Source organism: Schistocerca americana, chromosome 4 (assembly GCF_021461395.2).
Source record: "Schistocerca americana isolate TAMUIC-IGC-003095 chromosome 4, iqSchAmer2.1, whole genome shotgun sequence".
In the NCBI taxonomy this organism is placed as follows: Eukaryota; Metazoa; Arthropoda; class Insecta; order Orthoptera; family Acrididae; genus Schistocerca; species Schistocerca americana.
In genome coordinates this window covers 783,026,220-783,043,571 of record NC_060122.1, presented here as the reverse complement: position 1 = coordinate 783,043,571, position 17,352 = coordinate 783,026,220, and the positions used below count along the sequence as shown (strand labels likewise).

The window sequence follows — 17,352 nt, the reverse complement described above, 5'->3', positions numbered from 1 at the left end:
ACATTATGAATCAGATTATTTTTAACATATTTAACCATTGTAGCTAGTAATGCTTAGAATCCTTAACAAAGTTTTTCTGCAGACATTGATCATTTAACACGCATTCTAGTGCTTTGTGGAACTCCAACTAAGGAGACAATTGATAAAATAACAAGTGAGGAGGTAACTGTCATAAGCTAACTTATTTTTAATAGCTATTTTTACAGTTTTATTTTGCATTTTGTAAATATGTTTGTAATTCAGGTAAATCACATGATGCTTTGTTTGCTTCTTGTCTGTAAATTGTAAAGTAATGTAAGTAACGTGGTATACTTTCTAACTTATTTCAGTATGTGCATGCTGCTGGCATACATTATTACATAACAATTGTACAGTGATGAAAACAGTTAACTCAGCGGAGGTATCAACCATTGTAGGAAGAGATGCTTAGAATATGTTGAAATATATTGACGTATGTGTTGTGTGTATGTTATCCGTATGACTCAGTGTGTTAGATGACAGTTTTGGGACTAGTTAAATAGTTTGCAGTATTGCAAAGCTTCAAAAGTTAAAAGTTTTCCTGATAGTTCACAATGATCATAACTGGCCAACGCTGATTCTCACCTGCTGTCAGGATTTCATGAATTTTTGGAGAATGTTATACCACTTCTCAAAGAGGGGTAGCTTAAGTTCTGGGACAATCATTAGAGGCATTGTGTATTACACTGCACCTTCCTAATGAATCACAGGAATGTTCAATAAGATTCCAGTTCAGGGAGAATGCTTATCATTATATTAATCTCCTCACATCACAGTTTGTTCTTCTTCAGTTAAGCTCTGTTGGAGGAAGTGCTATAATGTTACTGTTTGCAAGGCTCACCACAGTTGAGTTTCACTATGGCATATTTCTAATGAAATGTGAGCAAGAGTTCTAATGAAATGTGAGCAAGAGGTAGGAACTGCTACTCAAAAACAACAGTACTCTGTTGTTGTTTTAATGCTTCTAATTATTTGAAAGCAGTCCTACAATCATGACTATTGACATTAGTTAATCTAATGCTTTGACTGACTATTGTTGTACCAGATTCCAATAAATTGCCCAGCCGTGATGTGCGATGTTTAATCATGTTGAAGGGAGCACAGGCATTAACATACCTGAATCCTAAAGCACCAGTACTTAAATAATACTCAGCTTGTCAGTCATTTGTCTATTTATTATTTGTGTGTGAGAAAACAGCCATTTATGCTTTCCTTTAGTGATTCTGTGCTGTTTTGCTTTAAGCTGTTTCAAGCAGTATATGCTTCTCAGAATCCATCAAGATATATTTACTGATCCTCTAATCAGTTTGATCATTCTACACATGAGGCAGTCCTCAGCTGTCTGCTGTTATTGCCAAAATATGAGGGAAAAGTTCGCAGTATTTCACAGAGAAATAATATAATCCTCTTTCAAAATACTTACAAGTCCCATGAATGGAAGTACCCATGTCGAAATTGCACTGGTTCATTGTGACTGTTGCCAATCTGGGCAGTCAGAATCACGAAGTGCTCAAGGGTATGTAAGACTTCTGCATCATTCTGGAAGTAAACCACATTTTGGGAGCTGTTCTGGCCATTCTAGGAAATTGAAAAATGTATTAGTGTTCTCATTTTAGGAGTATTGTTGGGGTTTTCCTGAATAGTTGCTGAGCAATCAGTCTTCCGTGACAAGCAAGCTCTGGGGCTGAAAAAGGCCAACAGCAGATAAATCAGTAACAAGGTGAAATTTGGTACGAGAAAGGAAACTGAGATTTTCAGGCCTTATAGGAAATCGTTATGGCCTCTGTTTCGATTTGATCTAGTTGATCATTGTCCTTAATGGTGTACAAAATGAGTCAGGTTTGGAAAAAACAAGACACTGTCAATGGCTTTTCCATGATATGTGTGTTTTGAATGTCATTTTATTTTCCAAAATTTAACTCTTAATTATAAAGACTAATATTCGAACATCCGTGAATATACATTGCCCAGCCCCTAAGAGAACCTGATACATCCATATCCATTTGGTAGGAGACAGACAGATATTAATCTGCATATAAATAATGAGCTTGTTTGGTATTCAGATGCTGGTGCCATCTTGTCTTCATAATGTTTGTAGTTGGTGTATCACCTGTGGAAGGCAGATGTTATCTTGCAAAGTAGGTGTGGCAGATAAGAAATAAATTATCATGTGGCAATATGCATATTCCTTGCTATGGTTCACTCAGTTGTGGAGTACATATTTTAAAAAGCGACCAGGGCAAGAGGGCTACCTTGGATGAGAAATTTTTTTTGCTGTTCTTGCTGTGAGGGATACTCTATGAATGTGTGTGGTTTTAAACAGTGGCTTCATGACTGTACCACATATTACACCTAAGTCCTCTGGAGGGTATACTCCTGTCCATTTATAAGTGGGTTGTAACAGGTGCTGTAGGTGAATGAGGAGTGTTATAACATTCAAACTATTATGTAGATTCTGTTTAGCAATATGAGTAATTGACTTCCATATTCTGATTTGCAATATGTTGCGACTTCAGAGTCTTAAATGATTGTCAGAATTTTTTCGAGGTGGTGTTGAATAGCTTCATTCTCATGGAGTGAATGTTTTTGTCTGGCAAAACCAACTTCTCTAATCGAGAAGTCCTTGTTATATTGTTGAGTCACTGGGTATTAGCAATTAAATGGAAATTTCCTGAATAGTGTGAAAATGGTACTGTAAGCAACATAAATAGGAATCCCCCACCTCTGCTGTTTAATTGAATGGAGGCAGTTGTGTTACCAGACCAGGTTTCACTTCTTTAGATAGTTTGTGCAGGAATTAGATCTTTTGCCGTAGTTCTGATTGGTGCTGTTGTTACTGATGTTGCAGAAACTCAGTTTATCGTTAATTCACTATTATTGCTAATCACAAATTATGGGAGCAAAGCAGATTCCATTTCTTCCAGTAGTTAGTGCAGCACTTGGATCTTCTTTTGCTGTAGTTCTGATTGACGCTGTTGTTACTGAAGAAGTTGTAGAAAGTCAGTTTGTCTTTAATTTTCTCCTATTACTACCACAAATACCACTGCAGAGTAATTCTATTGTCAATAAATGTAAGAATCCTACTGCCCATGAAGAGGCTTCTGTAAGATGCTATCAGCTTCTTGTCATGTGCATTGTCCTAAAAGATTTATGCTATAGTACACTATTAGGTAAAAGTATGGTAGTAATCCCATCTTTTGTAGCGAGAAAGATTTCTCTGTACAAAGCACAAAGCAGGTAAGACTTAGCTTTCCCATTAATTTATCCCTGTGCTGGTGCCACCTCATTTTTTATCTGTTTCGGTGACTAGAAGTTTCGTACATTTTGTTTCACATAATGTGTTCCCGTTGATCTTTCTGTCTGGTACCTTAACTCTTTTTTTGCATAACATTGGTTTTTGTAGTGTTAAAAGCTCAGATGTTTGCCATAAACCATTTGTAAGATTGTTTCACTATTCTCCTGACTGTTCAGGTGCGGATGTGTTTGGGTCCTTTATTGATATAATTTTACCACTTGCAAGCATAATAGTATTTGTAGGAGTGAGCCAGATCAGATTCTTTATTTAACATTACTCCAGTAAAAATTAATTTTTATTGCTGTGTTATTTTTTAATATCAACATTTTGAGTATGATTCCATCCAAGCAAAGGAGATCTTTAATGCCAAAACTCTGTAATTTACCTAGTAGAGTTTTATGATCCACACAGTATTGAAGACCTAGGTGATGTCACAGAAAATGGTGCTGGGGTAAATTTTCTTTAGTTCTACCAGACCTGAGTTCATGAGATCTTTTATTGATTTGTTTGTTGAGAAGTCCTTACAGAAGTAAGACTGGGCACCTTTTAAAGGTTGTCAGAAAAGTGGTTCAGTATTCTGTTATTAACTAGCTTCTCTGAAAATTTTGAGAGTACATGGAGGAGGGAGGTACGTTTATAATTAAGAGGTCACTGTTTATCCCAAGCTTTATAATTAGGTGTTACCATTACATAGTTTAGTATTTCAACAAATACACCTTTACACATTGAGTAATTACGAAGATAACTCAAGGAGAGCACTATCAAGTGCTTTGGTTGATATACCTTCATAGCTAGAAGAGCTATAGCTTCTCAGTGACATAAAGCTTTTTGTTATCTTTCCAGTAGTTGAGTTGGCAAAAGTTATGCCCGTTGTGGGAATATGCAAGGCCTGCCTTAGTAAATCTCATGGATCCATTGTTGATGATATATTTTTGTCCCATTGCTTTCTACTGCTGTTAGAAAAAAATTAATTTAGTGGTCAATAATTGGAATCTAACGTCATCTGTCTTCCCATTATTGTCATCAGGGAACTGAACGTCGTTTGCCTTACGAAGTTGATTCATTTCATGCTTGATATCTCCCTGGCACAGGATAATTTGATCCCAGTTATTACCCAAACTTTCTCACTGCTTACACACTGTCTGTCCCTGATTTGTTGTAAAAGGAAGTTCTTTCTATTGTCATTTCTATTGTGTGTGCGTGGTTAACTTCTTTACATTGTCTGTCTACTAAATTCTCTCTCTATAGTGTTACAGAATCAGCATTTATGCTCACATGAAACTGTACTTCTTCCTTCTTAGCTAAACTAGGTTGACAAGGGTGATCCATTGCTGCTATTTGATCATCATCATCAGGTAGATCATTTGTTGTGGAACCACATATGCTTCATGACACACTTTTGGATTTAAAAATAATCATCTGCTGTTGGACTATGTTGTTCTGATCTTGTTGTCAGTGTTACTGTGGGAAACAGACCAAAGCTGGATGTCAGTAACTTTAGGTGCCCACAATTAGTGCTGTCATAGATGAACTCAGTATTGTAGCCACAAAATACTGCAACTTCTCAATTACTTTTACTAAGTCTCATTAATATTATCTCTAATTGCATGATAAATATCAAAACAATTCCTGTTAAGGGTCTGTACACTGTTAGACTTGCTGTGCAGGTCTTTGTGATATAAGCCAAACACTGCACTGGGAGTAGTCAGCTCATTAACAAGGTACCTTCCAACCATCCAAAGAGCATGAGCCTAAATTTTATCCAGGAAGTCAAAAATGTGCACATGATAATGAATGGATTTGTCTGTACATCATGGGTACCTCACAGTGGTGCATACATAAAAGTGAGGTTTGCAGTTCACAGCTTCATGTTTTTAACATGCTGTGCTGGTCGAAATTTTCTCATGCAATGTCTCACTGCTTTCCTATATGATAGCAATGGTGCTAGAGGTAAACATCACAGCTGATGTTCCTCCACTGTCTGTAGCAGATTTGTATATTTGTTCTTGGAATCAGACTGGGAAATAATATTCACTATCTTTTGTATGTTGGTTTTATACTGCTGGTTTTTACTGTATATTCAAAGTAAATCGTGAATATCAGCAAGCTTTCTTAGTTCTGTGTGTTTAAGCCATTTCCAGTTCTGCAAGATATTAAAGTGAAAGTACATCAGTGGCTTTTGTTTGAAAGTAATTGCCTATTTTTCAGTTGTTTTGTATTAACCTGAATGGAATTATATTATAGGTAAAGCTGACACTGTTTATGAGATTAAACATTCCGTCTGTTGTGTTGTGGATTACATTGAATGAAAATTTCATAATATTGAAACTTGTTGACTGGATTCTTTTTAGAGTTTTAGGATTTGAATGTAAAGAAAGTTAACTTTTTGTTTTGGGACATCTTTAAAAACTGTAAAGCTAGCTGAAAAAAATTAAATGATAAATAATTCAGTTGAATTATATTTCTTGAAGTAGACATTGGCCTCTTTAAATTATGGTTAACAATGCAGAAACAAAATAAAAAGTAAGAACGTTGATTTGTAATTTTTTGTTTCTGCGTTGAAATCCATAGATAGTGCGTCATGTATCAGAGGCCCCACTGTCATCTGTAGTGTTCTAGTTTTAAGTAATTTATGGTTAAATTGTGTTTACTTTATTTATGTAGGTATAATATGTTTTTCACCTGTGTTATTTTTCTATTTTAGGCAAGAAATTATATTCAGTCATTACCACCACTAAAGAAGAAAGACTTCAAAGAAGTATTTAAAGGAGCCAATCCACTAGGTAATTTCTTTGGTTTTTGTTCTTTTCCAGAACTGCGACTTGAAATATTATTAAGTTCATGTTCTAAGTACAGTGCGTGCCATTGCGTACTGTGTATCATTTCTCTTGGTTACTTCTGTACTTGCCCTTAAGAAACTTTTGTAGAGGTTCCTTCCTTGACTGGATGATGTGCATGTAGGTCTGCATCTACATTAATACTCTTCAAACCACTGTGAAGTACATGTCAGAGAGCACTTAGCATGATACCACGTTTTAGGGTTTCTTCCAATTTCAGTCCCATATAAAGCACAAGAATCATGACTTAAAGGCCTCCATGCGTGCTGTAATTATTCTTATGTTCACATTCCCTACTGGAGAGATAGATAAGGGGATGAATAATGTCTCTTAGTGTTCACATAATACTGGTTCTGGAAACTTTGTAAATTGTCTTTCATGAGATAACTGACACCTATTTTCAGGAGTCTGCCAATTTAAATTTTTCAGTATTTCCATTACTCTCACACTGTGAGTCAGGCGAACTTTTGAGATGTAGACACAACTTGACTGAAAGAACCCAGGTTGATAACACACTTGGAATAATGAAGGAACAGTAAATTTGGTAATGGAGGAATGTGTCGTGGGTTAAAATTGCAATGGAAGACAAAGGCGTGAAGTGTTCAGTGAATTCGAAAGTAAAATTCTATGTACCGACTTGGCAGAAAATCCTAGGAAGGTCTGGTCTTACATTAAATCAGTAAGTGGATCGAAACAGCATATCCAGACACTCTGGGATGATGGCATTGAAACAAAGGATGACACGCGTAAAGCTGAAATACTAAACACCTTTTTCCAAAGTTGTTTCACAGAGGAAGACCGCACTGCAGTATCTTCTCTAAAACCTTGCACGAACAAAAAAATGGCTGACATCGAAATAAGTGTCCAGGGAATAGAAAAGCAACTGAAATCACTCACCAGAGGAAAGTCCACTGGACCTAACAGGATACCAATTCGATTCTACACAAAGTAAGCGAAAGAACTTGCCCCCCTTCTAACAGCCGTGTACCACAAGTCTCTAGAGGAACGGAAGGTTCCAAATGATTGGAAAAGAGCACAGGTGGTCCCAGTTTTCAAGAAGGGTCGTCGAGCAGATGCGCAAAACTATTGGCCTATGTCTCTGACATCGATCTGTTGTAGAATTTTAGAACATGTTTTTTGCTCACGTATCATGTCATTTCTGGAAACCCAGAATCTACTCTGTAGGAATCAACATGGACTCCGGAAACAGCGATCGTGTGAGACCCAACACGCTTTATTTGTTCATGAGACCCAGAAAATATTAGATACAGGTTCACAGGTAGATGCCATTTTCCTTGACATCTGGAAGGCGTTCGATACAGTTCTGCACTGTCGCCTGATAAACAAAGTAAGAGCCTACGGAATATCAGACCAGCTGTGTGGCTGGATTGAAGAGTTTTTAGCAAACAGAACACAGCATGTTGTTATCAATGGAGAGACGTCTACAGACGTTAAAGTAACCTCTGGCGTACCACATTGCTTTTCACAATATACATGAATGACCTAGTAGATAGTGTCGGAAGTTCCATGTGGCTTTTTGCGGATGATGCTGTAGTATACAGAGAAATTGCAGCGAAATGCAGGAAGATCTGCAGTGGATAGGCACTTGATGCAGGGAGTGGCAACTGACCCTTAACATAGACAAACGTAATGTATTGCGAATACATAGAAAGAAGGATCCTTTATTGTATGATTATATGATAGCGGAGCAAACACTGGTAGCAGTTACTTCTGTAAAACATCTGGGAGTATGCGTACGGAACGATTTGAAGTGGAATGATCATATAAAATTAATTGTTGGTAAGGCGGGTGCCAGGTTGAGATTCATTGGGAGAGTCCTTAGAAAATGTAGTCCATCAACAAAGGAGGTGGCTTACATAACGCTCGTTTGGCCTATACTTGAGTATTGCTCATCAGTGTGGGATCCGTACTAGGTCGGGTTGAAAGAGGAGATAGAGAGGATCCAAAGAAGAGCGGCGCATTTCATCACAGGGTTATTTGGTATGTGTGATAGCGTTACAGAGATGTTTAGCACCATCACAGACTCTTTAAGAGAGGCGCTCTGCATCGCAGTGTAACTTGCTGTCCAGGTTTCGAGACGGTGCGTTTCTGGATGAGGTATCGAATATAATGCTTCCCCCTACTTATACCTCCCGAGGAGATCACGAATGTAAAATTAGAGAGATTCGAGCGCACACGGAGGCTTTCCGGCAGTCGTTCTTCCCTCAAACCATACGCGAGTGGAACAGGAAAGGGAGGTAAAGACAGTGGCACGTAAAGTGCCCTCCGCCACACACCGTTGGGTGGCTTGCGGAGTATAAATGTAGATGTAGATGTACAGTATGCATGTTTAATGTGATGTAGGGTGTAGATACGCATAGATTAAAGAGCCTTATAGGGGATTGAGTAGTGTGGAGAGATGAATCAAACCAGTCTATTGAGCGAAGATCACAAAAGCTGCAGCAGCAGCAACAACAACAACAACAACAACAACAACAGCAACAATAATAATAATAATAATAATTATTATTATTTTTATTATTATTTTTATTATTATTATTATTATTATTATTATTATTATTATTATTATAGTTTAGTGAAACCAGAATTTCTTAACTGGACTGTGGTAAATTCTGTGAGTACTCTGTAACTATAGCCTTGAGCTCTCGGAAGTGAGTACCATGCAGAGTAATAGTGTAATGTTGTCCATTATAGGGAACAGAGATCTTGACTGTACCAATGAGATCATAGAATTGGTAAAAACCCTTTAAATTCAAGGAGTGTTATGTGCCAGTTGGGTATAGGATTGTTAATATGAAGCAATTGTTACCAAGCTATCTGAGGGGCAAATGCCAAACCTTAGACATATAATGTTTATTCAGGTATGTTACACTCTGCTTGGGTCAACACGTATTTCCTCTAGTTATTTGTGAAATCTTAATGATTCGTATCTCCCTAAAAATACATCCAGGGGAATGGATGTCCTTTCTGGAAGCAATGTCCAACCAACCAAAAATCTTTGGAATGTAGCCTCTAAGAACAGTGATGGTGAAGAAGTCAATGAACTGTTGGCAGAATATATGCTGTTACAGAATGTTTCCTTTATGCTGAAACATGGTATGGGGTCCTTTAAAAAGATCTCATCTTTTTTATATTCAAAAAGCTTTCAGTGTAATGAAGGAATCTTTTTAGTCGATCAAGAAATGGAACAGTTGTAGTAGCTACATCTGTGTCTCTACACACCATCCAATTACGAATGGTGGAATGGCTTGGCAAATATGCATTAACCTGCTTAGCTTCACAATACCCAGAACTTTAACAAGAGCATTGTCATGCAGAAACCGAATGCAGCCGGATGTCCAAATTTTAAGATAAATTAGGTATTTATGATGTAAAAAACATAATGAAGTGGATGAATGGTGAGTTTTAAACAATTCTCTCTTACAATTGCCTGCAACGCACAGGTATTACTTGAACACGCCAAGACTGATCTTGTGTGTATTAAGTTAAATTTGTATGTGTAATTTAAATGTCAACGTTAAGGGCGCATGACCGTAAATTGCAAGAGTGAGGCAGCTTAAGGTAGAGCCGTACATGAATCTCGAATCTTGTTCATCAGTACCATTCTGCACAAATAGCACTGGGAATTGGACAGTGTGGCAGTCAAGAGTCATGAGTATTCATCTTTCATTGAAGGAAAGAAAATCTGGGAAATTGATTTCACAGATTGAACTCGATATGAACTCAGGCACGTCAAGTCACAAGATCTTTCAATGTCATTTACTACTGTGACTAAAAAGTTTGTATTGGTATTCTAGTGCATTTATTGGCATCTACGAAGTCAGTGAGGGCTCTCATTTATCTGCCATCAACAGCTGAGATATTTGTAAAAAGGCTATTATTTTGGAAGAGACATGCTTGATATTCTTCTCCATCTTTGCCCTGTCAGTGGTTTTACTTGATTGCTAATGACCTCATTGTTGACAGAATTTGAAAACTTGATGTACATCTACATGCACATCTATCCCTGCCAAAGTCATGTCCCCATATTCTTGTCCAGACATTTATCTGTTTTTCACATTTGCTTTCTCTTTGTATAGTTTTAATTTTTTTTTTCTTTTCATTCTCATTATTTTTCTTATTCTATGGTCTTTGTCATGTGTAAGTTACGATCTCTTCTGCTCTCGACTTTGGTTGCATGTTCTGTGTATCACTTTGAACTTTCCGAGTTGCCAGATCTCTGTCTGTTGCCGGTATTTCTTTATCGGCAATAATCTTTTCCTGTTGTGCTGCAACATTTGAGCCCAGCACCGAGGTGACGTTATTGCCTAAACCTTATATACCTTGATTTTATTTAAATTTTTGTTTTCATTTCAACAGGTGCATCATCAGTATCCAAATGCCATTGAATTTTGTTTCTTGTTTAATATTTATGAACTGTAATTGCTCAGAAGCTGTATGTAATAACAGTGATTGTTGGTGTGAAGATTGGTACAGTTGTTTCTTAACTTTAAATGTGTGGAGGAAACTACAAGAATAGATTACTTATTTTGTTGATTTCAGAAGTTTAGGCATAGATTTTAAACTAATATTGGAGAAAAGATATAGATAATCTTTCATTCCGATTTATAGCCCTATTGTCAAGTAATTTCAGCATGTATTTGTTTAAAGCTATTGACCTATTAGAAAAAATGTTGGAGCTGGATGCTGACAAAAGAATCACAGCAGAGCAAGCTCTGGGTCACAAGTACTTGAGTCAGTATGCTGATCCAACTGATGAGCCTGTTTCAGCACCATATGATCAGAGTTTTGAAGATATGGAATTAACAGTTGAACAATGGAAAGGTAACTTACGGCTTTCTTACTAAAGATCATCAACTTATCAGTTTTGTTGAAATATGTGTTTCATCATGTAGCAGTTCACCTTGTTTTACTAGTTTGTGATTGGCTTCCAGAACTTGTCTACAAAGAAGTTGAAGAATTTGTACCTCAGCAGCTACCGCAACCACAGGAAGCTCCTCATTAGCTTATTTACATTGTTGGTGTGTAGTTATTTGTAGAAGCTGTGTGAAATCCATGTCTGATCCCCCCCTACCATGGTTGTGTTCATTGTTTATGGATAATGTGTAATATGTTTCTGTGGCAGTGAAATGTTTCTGTTCTTTCCTTTATTACTTCACTTCTCCTTCGTATTGTAGGTGATCTGATTTTAAATGCATGAGGTTTCTTTTTGCTCACACAGTAAATGTACATGATTAAGTAAGTACTTCAAGAGGAAGTTATGTGATAAAAGATGTAATTGTTTTATGTTATCTTCTCTAACATAGATGAATAGTACATGACAAGTTGGTCTAATGTGATGAGAGTTCCTGTTGTGGTAGGAATCTCCTGTACAGTTTTAAGCATTGAGCTTCCAAATTGTCCTTACAGATTTAAATTTCTGTACAGATTCAGTGAAACATATTAACTCAGACTTTTTCATTTATCTTAATGTACAATTTTTTTGTTAAAATGCTTTGTCACAAAGATGTGTGTAAATATGAAAGACTAATCTCTGTGCTATCTCACCACTTTCCCTCACCCATCATATTAAAAGTTTGAGAATGTGTACTGTGCAGTTTACTCAGTGATTAAGAACTACAAAGCCCACAATCATTTTCACTATGCTGAAAATACAAATATTTTTTTTTTCTTTCTTCCTGTAGTAATCTTTTCTGTAAGACTTCATTTTACTATTATATTATCTGTCATCAATATTGCCGAAGGATGTGAAACTTGAGCATCTCCCAGTGTATCATATGTTCAAATAACATACAGCAATGCAGCCAGGTAACATGCTTGACAAAGGCCAGTACTTCAACAAGTGAACACCCTGCCATTTTCAGGGCACAGATGAAACTGCGCAAAGAATGTTAAATTCCCTTGTGGATGGTGTCACGTCAGCCGGAAACAAAAGACTGTGTGCAGAAAGACAAAACAAACTGCAAACACCTGGGGGCGACACGCAACTATAGATAACCAATGCCACACATTACAGTAGTGAAGTATATATTAACAGCAGGTGAGGAAGTGTGCTAATTATTCCCTCTGTTGTTTGATCAGGGAGAGAGCAGGATTCTAGGCGAATTTAAGCAAAAACCTCTGTTTCTGTTTATAAGGTGACTTCCCAGTTTAATCAATAGAGGTAGAGGTTTTTGGTTACATTCTGCCCAGAATCCATCTCTCTCCCTGTTGAGGCAACAAAGGAGTAGAGGTAACATTACTTCCGCACCATTTAACAAAAACTTCACTATTGATAGTGTTTGGTGTTTGTTATTTGTTATTTTTGTTGATGCAAGTTGTTTACAGTTTGTGTTGTCTTTTTCCATATATCATCTCTTCTATCTAGTTCTAACCCCGCCCACTGAGGATTTAAGTTGCCATGTACATCAACCTCTAGTTTTTGTGCCTCAAAAATGTATTGTTCAGCTGTCAAAAGTATTGGCAGTTGTCGAGGGCATTATATGGCCGCATTCTGGCGGGAACACTGCCTAAAGCTATTCATTGTTTTAATCACAATAAACTTGTGGAAGTTTTCTGTCACAATTTTACATTTCTTTAGGATACATGAACAATGAATTATGTGTTAGTAGTTCTTCTAATGTGCAACTATTTCATGTTAGCTTAAGAAAATTCTGACAATTTTCAGAATATAACAATATGTGTTATGTTCGCGTAGCAATATCATTTATGCCCATGTATCATGGGACCTATTGATGTATTAGAACCAAAATAACTGTCTGTGTGGAACAAATTGTTTTATGGATGCTTAAACTTGTAGGATGCAAGAATTTCTGTGGAATGCTGACTGAATTGTGGCCTATTTATCACATTTTAACTAATTAGTACCTTGTCAGTGCAATCTTATTTTTTGAACTATTTAATCTGTGGAAGTGACCAAGAAAACACACATTGCTCTGTATTGCCTTCGTTGAAAAGGCAAAATTTCTAGAGGGAATTTTTTTTAGATTATGTTATACAATAATTTTTTTCCCAGAGCTCACAGTGTCAGTGAACTTTAATACTGCTTTTTTGATACTTTTGTAGTACTTGCCTGCAAAATATTTATGCTGGCATTATTGCCTTCTTCGTAAGGAATGTTGTATTGCTTATAAGATGACAATAGAAAGGTATATTTTTATCAGATTGATTTTTAAACTGGTGCTTAAATATAAAAAAATATAGTGTGGAAGCTGAAAATTTGTGTATATACTTGTCACAACTTGATCATTAAAGAATGTGCAAATTGTGCTTGTTAGCTTTGTGAATTGATAAATTGTTGCATTACTTGTATCATTTGACACTACAGCTATTTGTGGCCTACTTAATCTGTACAAGTCAATTGTTTGCATGTCTTCAAGATTTCCAGGAAATTTAGAAAAATGCTAGAGTTAGATTTCTCAATTTCCCATGGGGTGCTCTCCTAACACAGTTTACTGTGTAGTGATATTAATCAAAAAGGTTTTTGCTGTGTAAAATCTTGAGTCACTGATCCATAAATAGTATCGAATGGTTTTATCTCAAATATGTCTATATTCTTTACCTGTAAGATTGTTGTAGAGTTCTTGCATTTTAGAGTGTCAAAAGAGAGTTTTTAAGATTGTCATCAGTGCAGAGAATTTGGCCATGAAAGAATTGTAATGAAAGTATCTGATATTTTTCATACATTAGTTTACAAATGAGAACTCCAAATGTGTAGCAGCACAAGAATTTAATTTGTAATTGGCATTGTAGGGAATTTGTAATTGAATGTTAAATGATAGAAAACTTTTACTGCCTTGTTCTGGGTTTTTATAGATATATATTTTTCTTACATCACTTTTGCAAAGTTTATGAAGAAAGGTATCAGCTAAGAAGTTTTGTGTAAGATCTGACACTGTGTAATTATTTATGGGATTGAACTGAAAGGTTAATAGCTGAATTGAACTGAAAGGTTAATAGCTGAATTGAACTGAAAGGTTAATAGCTGAAAGATCACTTAGCAACACGACTGTATTTGTTTCACAATCCATAATTTTGTAGGGAAATTTGTACAAGGCCTGTAGAGCAGTATTTTTTCCAGAAATGTTTTATTTTGTAAATATTTTATTAATGTTATTTATTCCATATTGGCAACAAGGTTGCTACAAATTTAAGTTACAAATGTGTTGCGTCTTGAATATTTTTTGTAACAATGTTCTGTGGATTTAATTTAAATGCAAAGCATTTTTTTTCCAGAATTTAGGATAATATGAAAAATTGTTACCAGAAAAGAAGCAAGTATGAAATGTAAAATAGATATAACAACAGAACTATCTTTTTATTGTAAATTATTTCCATAGTAACATGAAAACACAAAGAAAATATTATTTTTATACTTACATGTATGTGTTGCAAAAGATTGTATTGTATGATAAAAAAAGTCATATGTTACTGAAAATCACTATGTTGACTAAATGCTGTTTTTGTTCCCAAATGTGCCTGTGACTGTAAGCCGCAATAAACATGTAAGAATGGAGTTTTCATTGTTGGTTGAAATTTTGTAACTTAATTTTCATACACTCATTCACATCACTGTAAGAAGACAGTTAAACATTGAGCCCACCATTTATTGGTGTTGTGAAGATATTTCAGATCACACATAATTTTTGTTGGTGCTCCTGTCTTCCTTTCCTTCCTCAGATATTGAAAGTCGTAAATTAATAATACAGAGTGTCCAGCGTTCTGGAAAACCGGGAAAAGTCAGGGAATTATTAGGTTTTTTTAAAAAAAACTGGAAAAAGCTCAGTGTTCGATTCCCTTTTCGGCCGCTCAGTACCCGCTTTGCTTTTCGGCAGAACCTTCCGCTTGGTTCTGTTCAGTGCCGTTATCCTTAAACCGGCCGCCGACAGGATTTCCCGATTCCAAACCCTCGTACCCTTCGCCCCCAACCAGTCACTGTCCAATACAAATCCCTGCCGGTTTCAACGTCCCGTTTCTTCTACGTTTCACTGCCAGGCGCAAGAGGCGTACTACAAACGTAGGTACAATCCGTAGTCTCTGTACAAATTGGAGCAAATATATAGCCAAGAAACCGTAATCACCATCCTCTCATTAGTAATAAAATAAATTTGTGTTCGTAACATTTCCGAAAATTATTATTCAAAGACCTATCTAAAACTGCCACAAGTAATTACTCATCATCGTGAAATGTCACATCGGATGCCATACGTATATGTCTAAAATGTGATTACAAATTAACTGGCGCATTAGGCCTAGTAGACTGAGATTACAAAAGATCGGAAATAGCTGCGGATCGGCGATTTTTTACTAATAGAACAATACGTTGTCGTCACATGCCACAATGTAGAAACATAGTATAGAACATCCTCAAATAAATATATGAAAAAAAATGGACGCAGATTAGTGATCCAATTAGGAGAGACAGACTTCAGAAAATGGACTAAATTTGCGAATCTGCCAACATAGCGAGTAGTTCTACTCGCTATGATTTGTGTTTGACTGATTCGGAGGACCGTTGTTGCTTCATTGATTTCCTTCAGCTTTTTCCACGGTGTCTTTTTATCGTGGTTAGCGTCATGGTAATTATTTCCGAACTTGTGCTTACAGTTCGTGCCGTTTCCTGAGTTACCGTCGCCATAATTCTGTTTATTGGCTACGTAACAGGTATTCGCGTCATTCGAAACATGGTTCGGATTATTGTTGTAACCAGGTACATTCGTTTTGCCCTATTGACCTTTTCTGTGCTGATTATGTTTACTCTGTTCATTACCACTCGGATTATCAACACGGTGACAACTATTGCAGTTATTCATGAATGCTTTGTAGGACTTTGCGTCTTCTTGAATTAGGTCTAAAGAGTCGATCACCGAAAGAAAATGCTCCAAATCTTCATCTGGTACATTTATTAACTTCTCCCTAAGGTTGATCGGTAATTTTGTCTTTAATATACGTAGTACTTCTTTGTGTGAGATAGACTCAGACCAGTATCTCGTTTTCTCAATATATTGTTCAAAATACTTGCGCAAACTCCCTTTTTTCGGATTGCACAGTTACGGGGTATAAACTTCCTGTGGACCGATATCTTGCGAGGAAAGCTTTCTCGAATTCGCAAGCATATTGCATAGTTTAGCGGTTTCACTTGCCCATAGTGCCGTGTCACCAGTGATGTGTGACATCACGAACTGAATTTATTGATATTCAGACCAGTATCTGGGTAAGATATTCCTGAATGCACGTATAAATACAATTGGTTGAATGGACTTCTGGTCCTCGGCAAATGTTTGAAAATGGCGATGTTTGAGTAGAATCTTCGCTGAATTCATTATACGTTCGTCTTCGTAATTACATTTTGCTGGCGACAAGTCTGGCGTTTGGAATATTCTTTGATTCCCGAATGTCGTTTTCGGTGCATTGTCGTCGTTCGTCGGTTGCATAGGCAAATTCATTTCCTTTCTGCTGACCGTCGAAACGGCTTTCTCCAAATTTCGGACGCGAGCGTTAATCTCCCGTCTCCACATAGGCACTTCTTCGTTTGATTCTTTTTGTTCGTCTCGCGCATTGTGCGCGGCGTCTAAATTCGCTAGTACGGCAGAACATATTTTTTCCCGTGCGCGCTGCACAGCGTTGTCGTCGGCAACATTAATTTTTGCATCAAGCTCCGTCTCCTTAGTGGTTATCCAGTTGGATATTCCAATATTTATTTGCTTTTTGTGAGATTCTAGCTGTTCGTCTTAAATCTTTTGGTTATTTACTTTGAGATTTGTAACGGCAGATATTAAGTCTTCCACATCCGACTTTACTGCGGAATGCGAAGTTTTTAGATTTTCAACATCACTGTCCAGTTTATTAACTTGGCTCAAAATAGGTGCATAAGCTTGTTTCATATTCATTAACTCGGATCTGATGTTGTCTAGTAATATTTAACAGTAACATACATGTATAAGTAACAGTAAATAATATTAATACAATAAATAATATTCCTGACTACAATGCTCTTTTATCATTGAGCGGCCAAATCGGCCATTTTATGTTCTCTATCTTCACGCGCAAAACAATCTTACGTCGATTTTTGCAAAATTGGATTTTTCGTAACACACCCTTCCAAAATCACAGCTAAACTACAACTAACTAAGATTTTACTTTCTGTAGAGAATCAAAGGAAAAGAATGCTATAAAAGAAAG

At 36.5% G+C, this 17,352-nt stretch overlaps 1 protein-coding gene across 2 annotated transcripts in view; it reads left to right on the top strand.

Annotated features, from left to right (window-relative positions):
* LOC124612542 (mitogen-activated protein kinase p38b) overlaps positions 1 to 14,686 on the top strand; it is a 105,469-nt gene extending 90,783 nt beyond the window's left edge. Inside the window, exons 7-10 of one of the 2 annotated variants that reach the window (XM_047140813.1) lie at positions 83 to 162; positions 6,018 to 6,096; positions 10,822 to 10,995; positions 11,106 to 14,686. In XM_047140813.1, coding sequence (XP_046996769.1) covers positions 83 to 162; positions 6,018 to 6,096; positions 10,822 to 10,995; positions 11,106 to 11,176 — 404 coding nt within the window. In that variant the 3' untranslated portion in view covers positions 11,177 to 14,686. The remainder of the gene's footprint in view (positions 1 to 82; positions 163 to 6,017; positions 6,097 to 10,821; positions 10,996 to 11,105) is intronic. The other variant, XM_047140812.1, reaches the window with a different exon arrangement.
* The last annotated feature ends 2,666 nt before the right edge of the window (positions 14,687 to 17,352 follow it).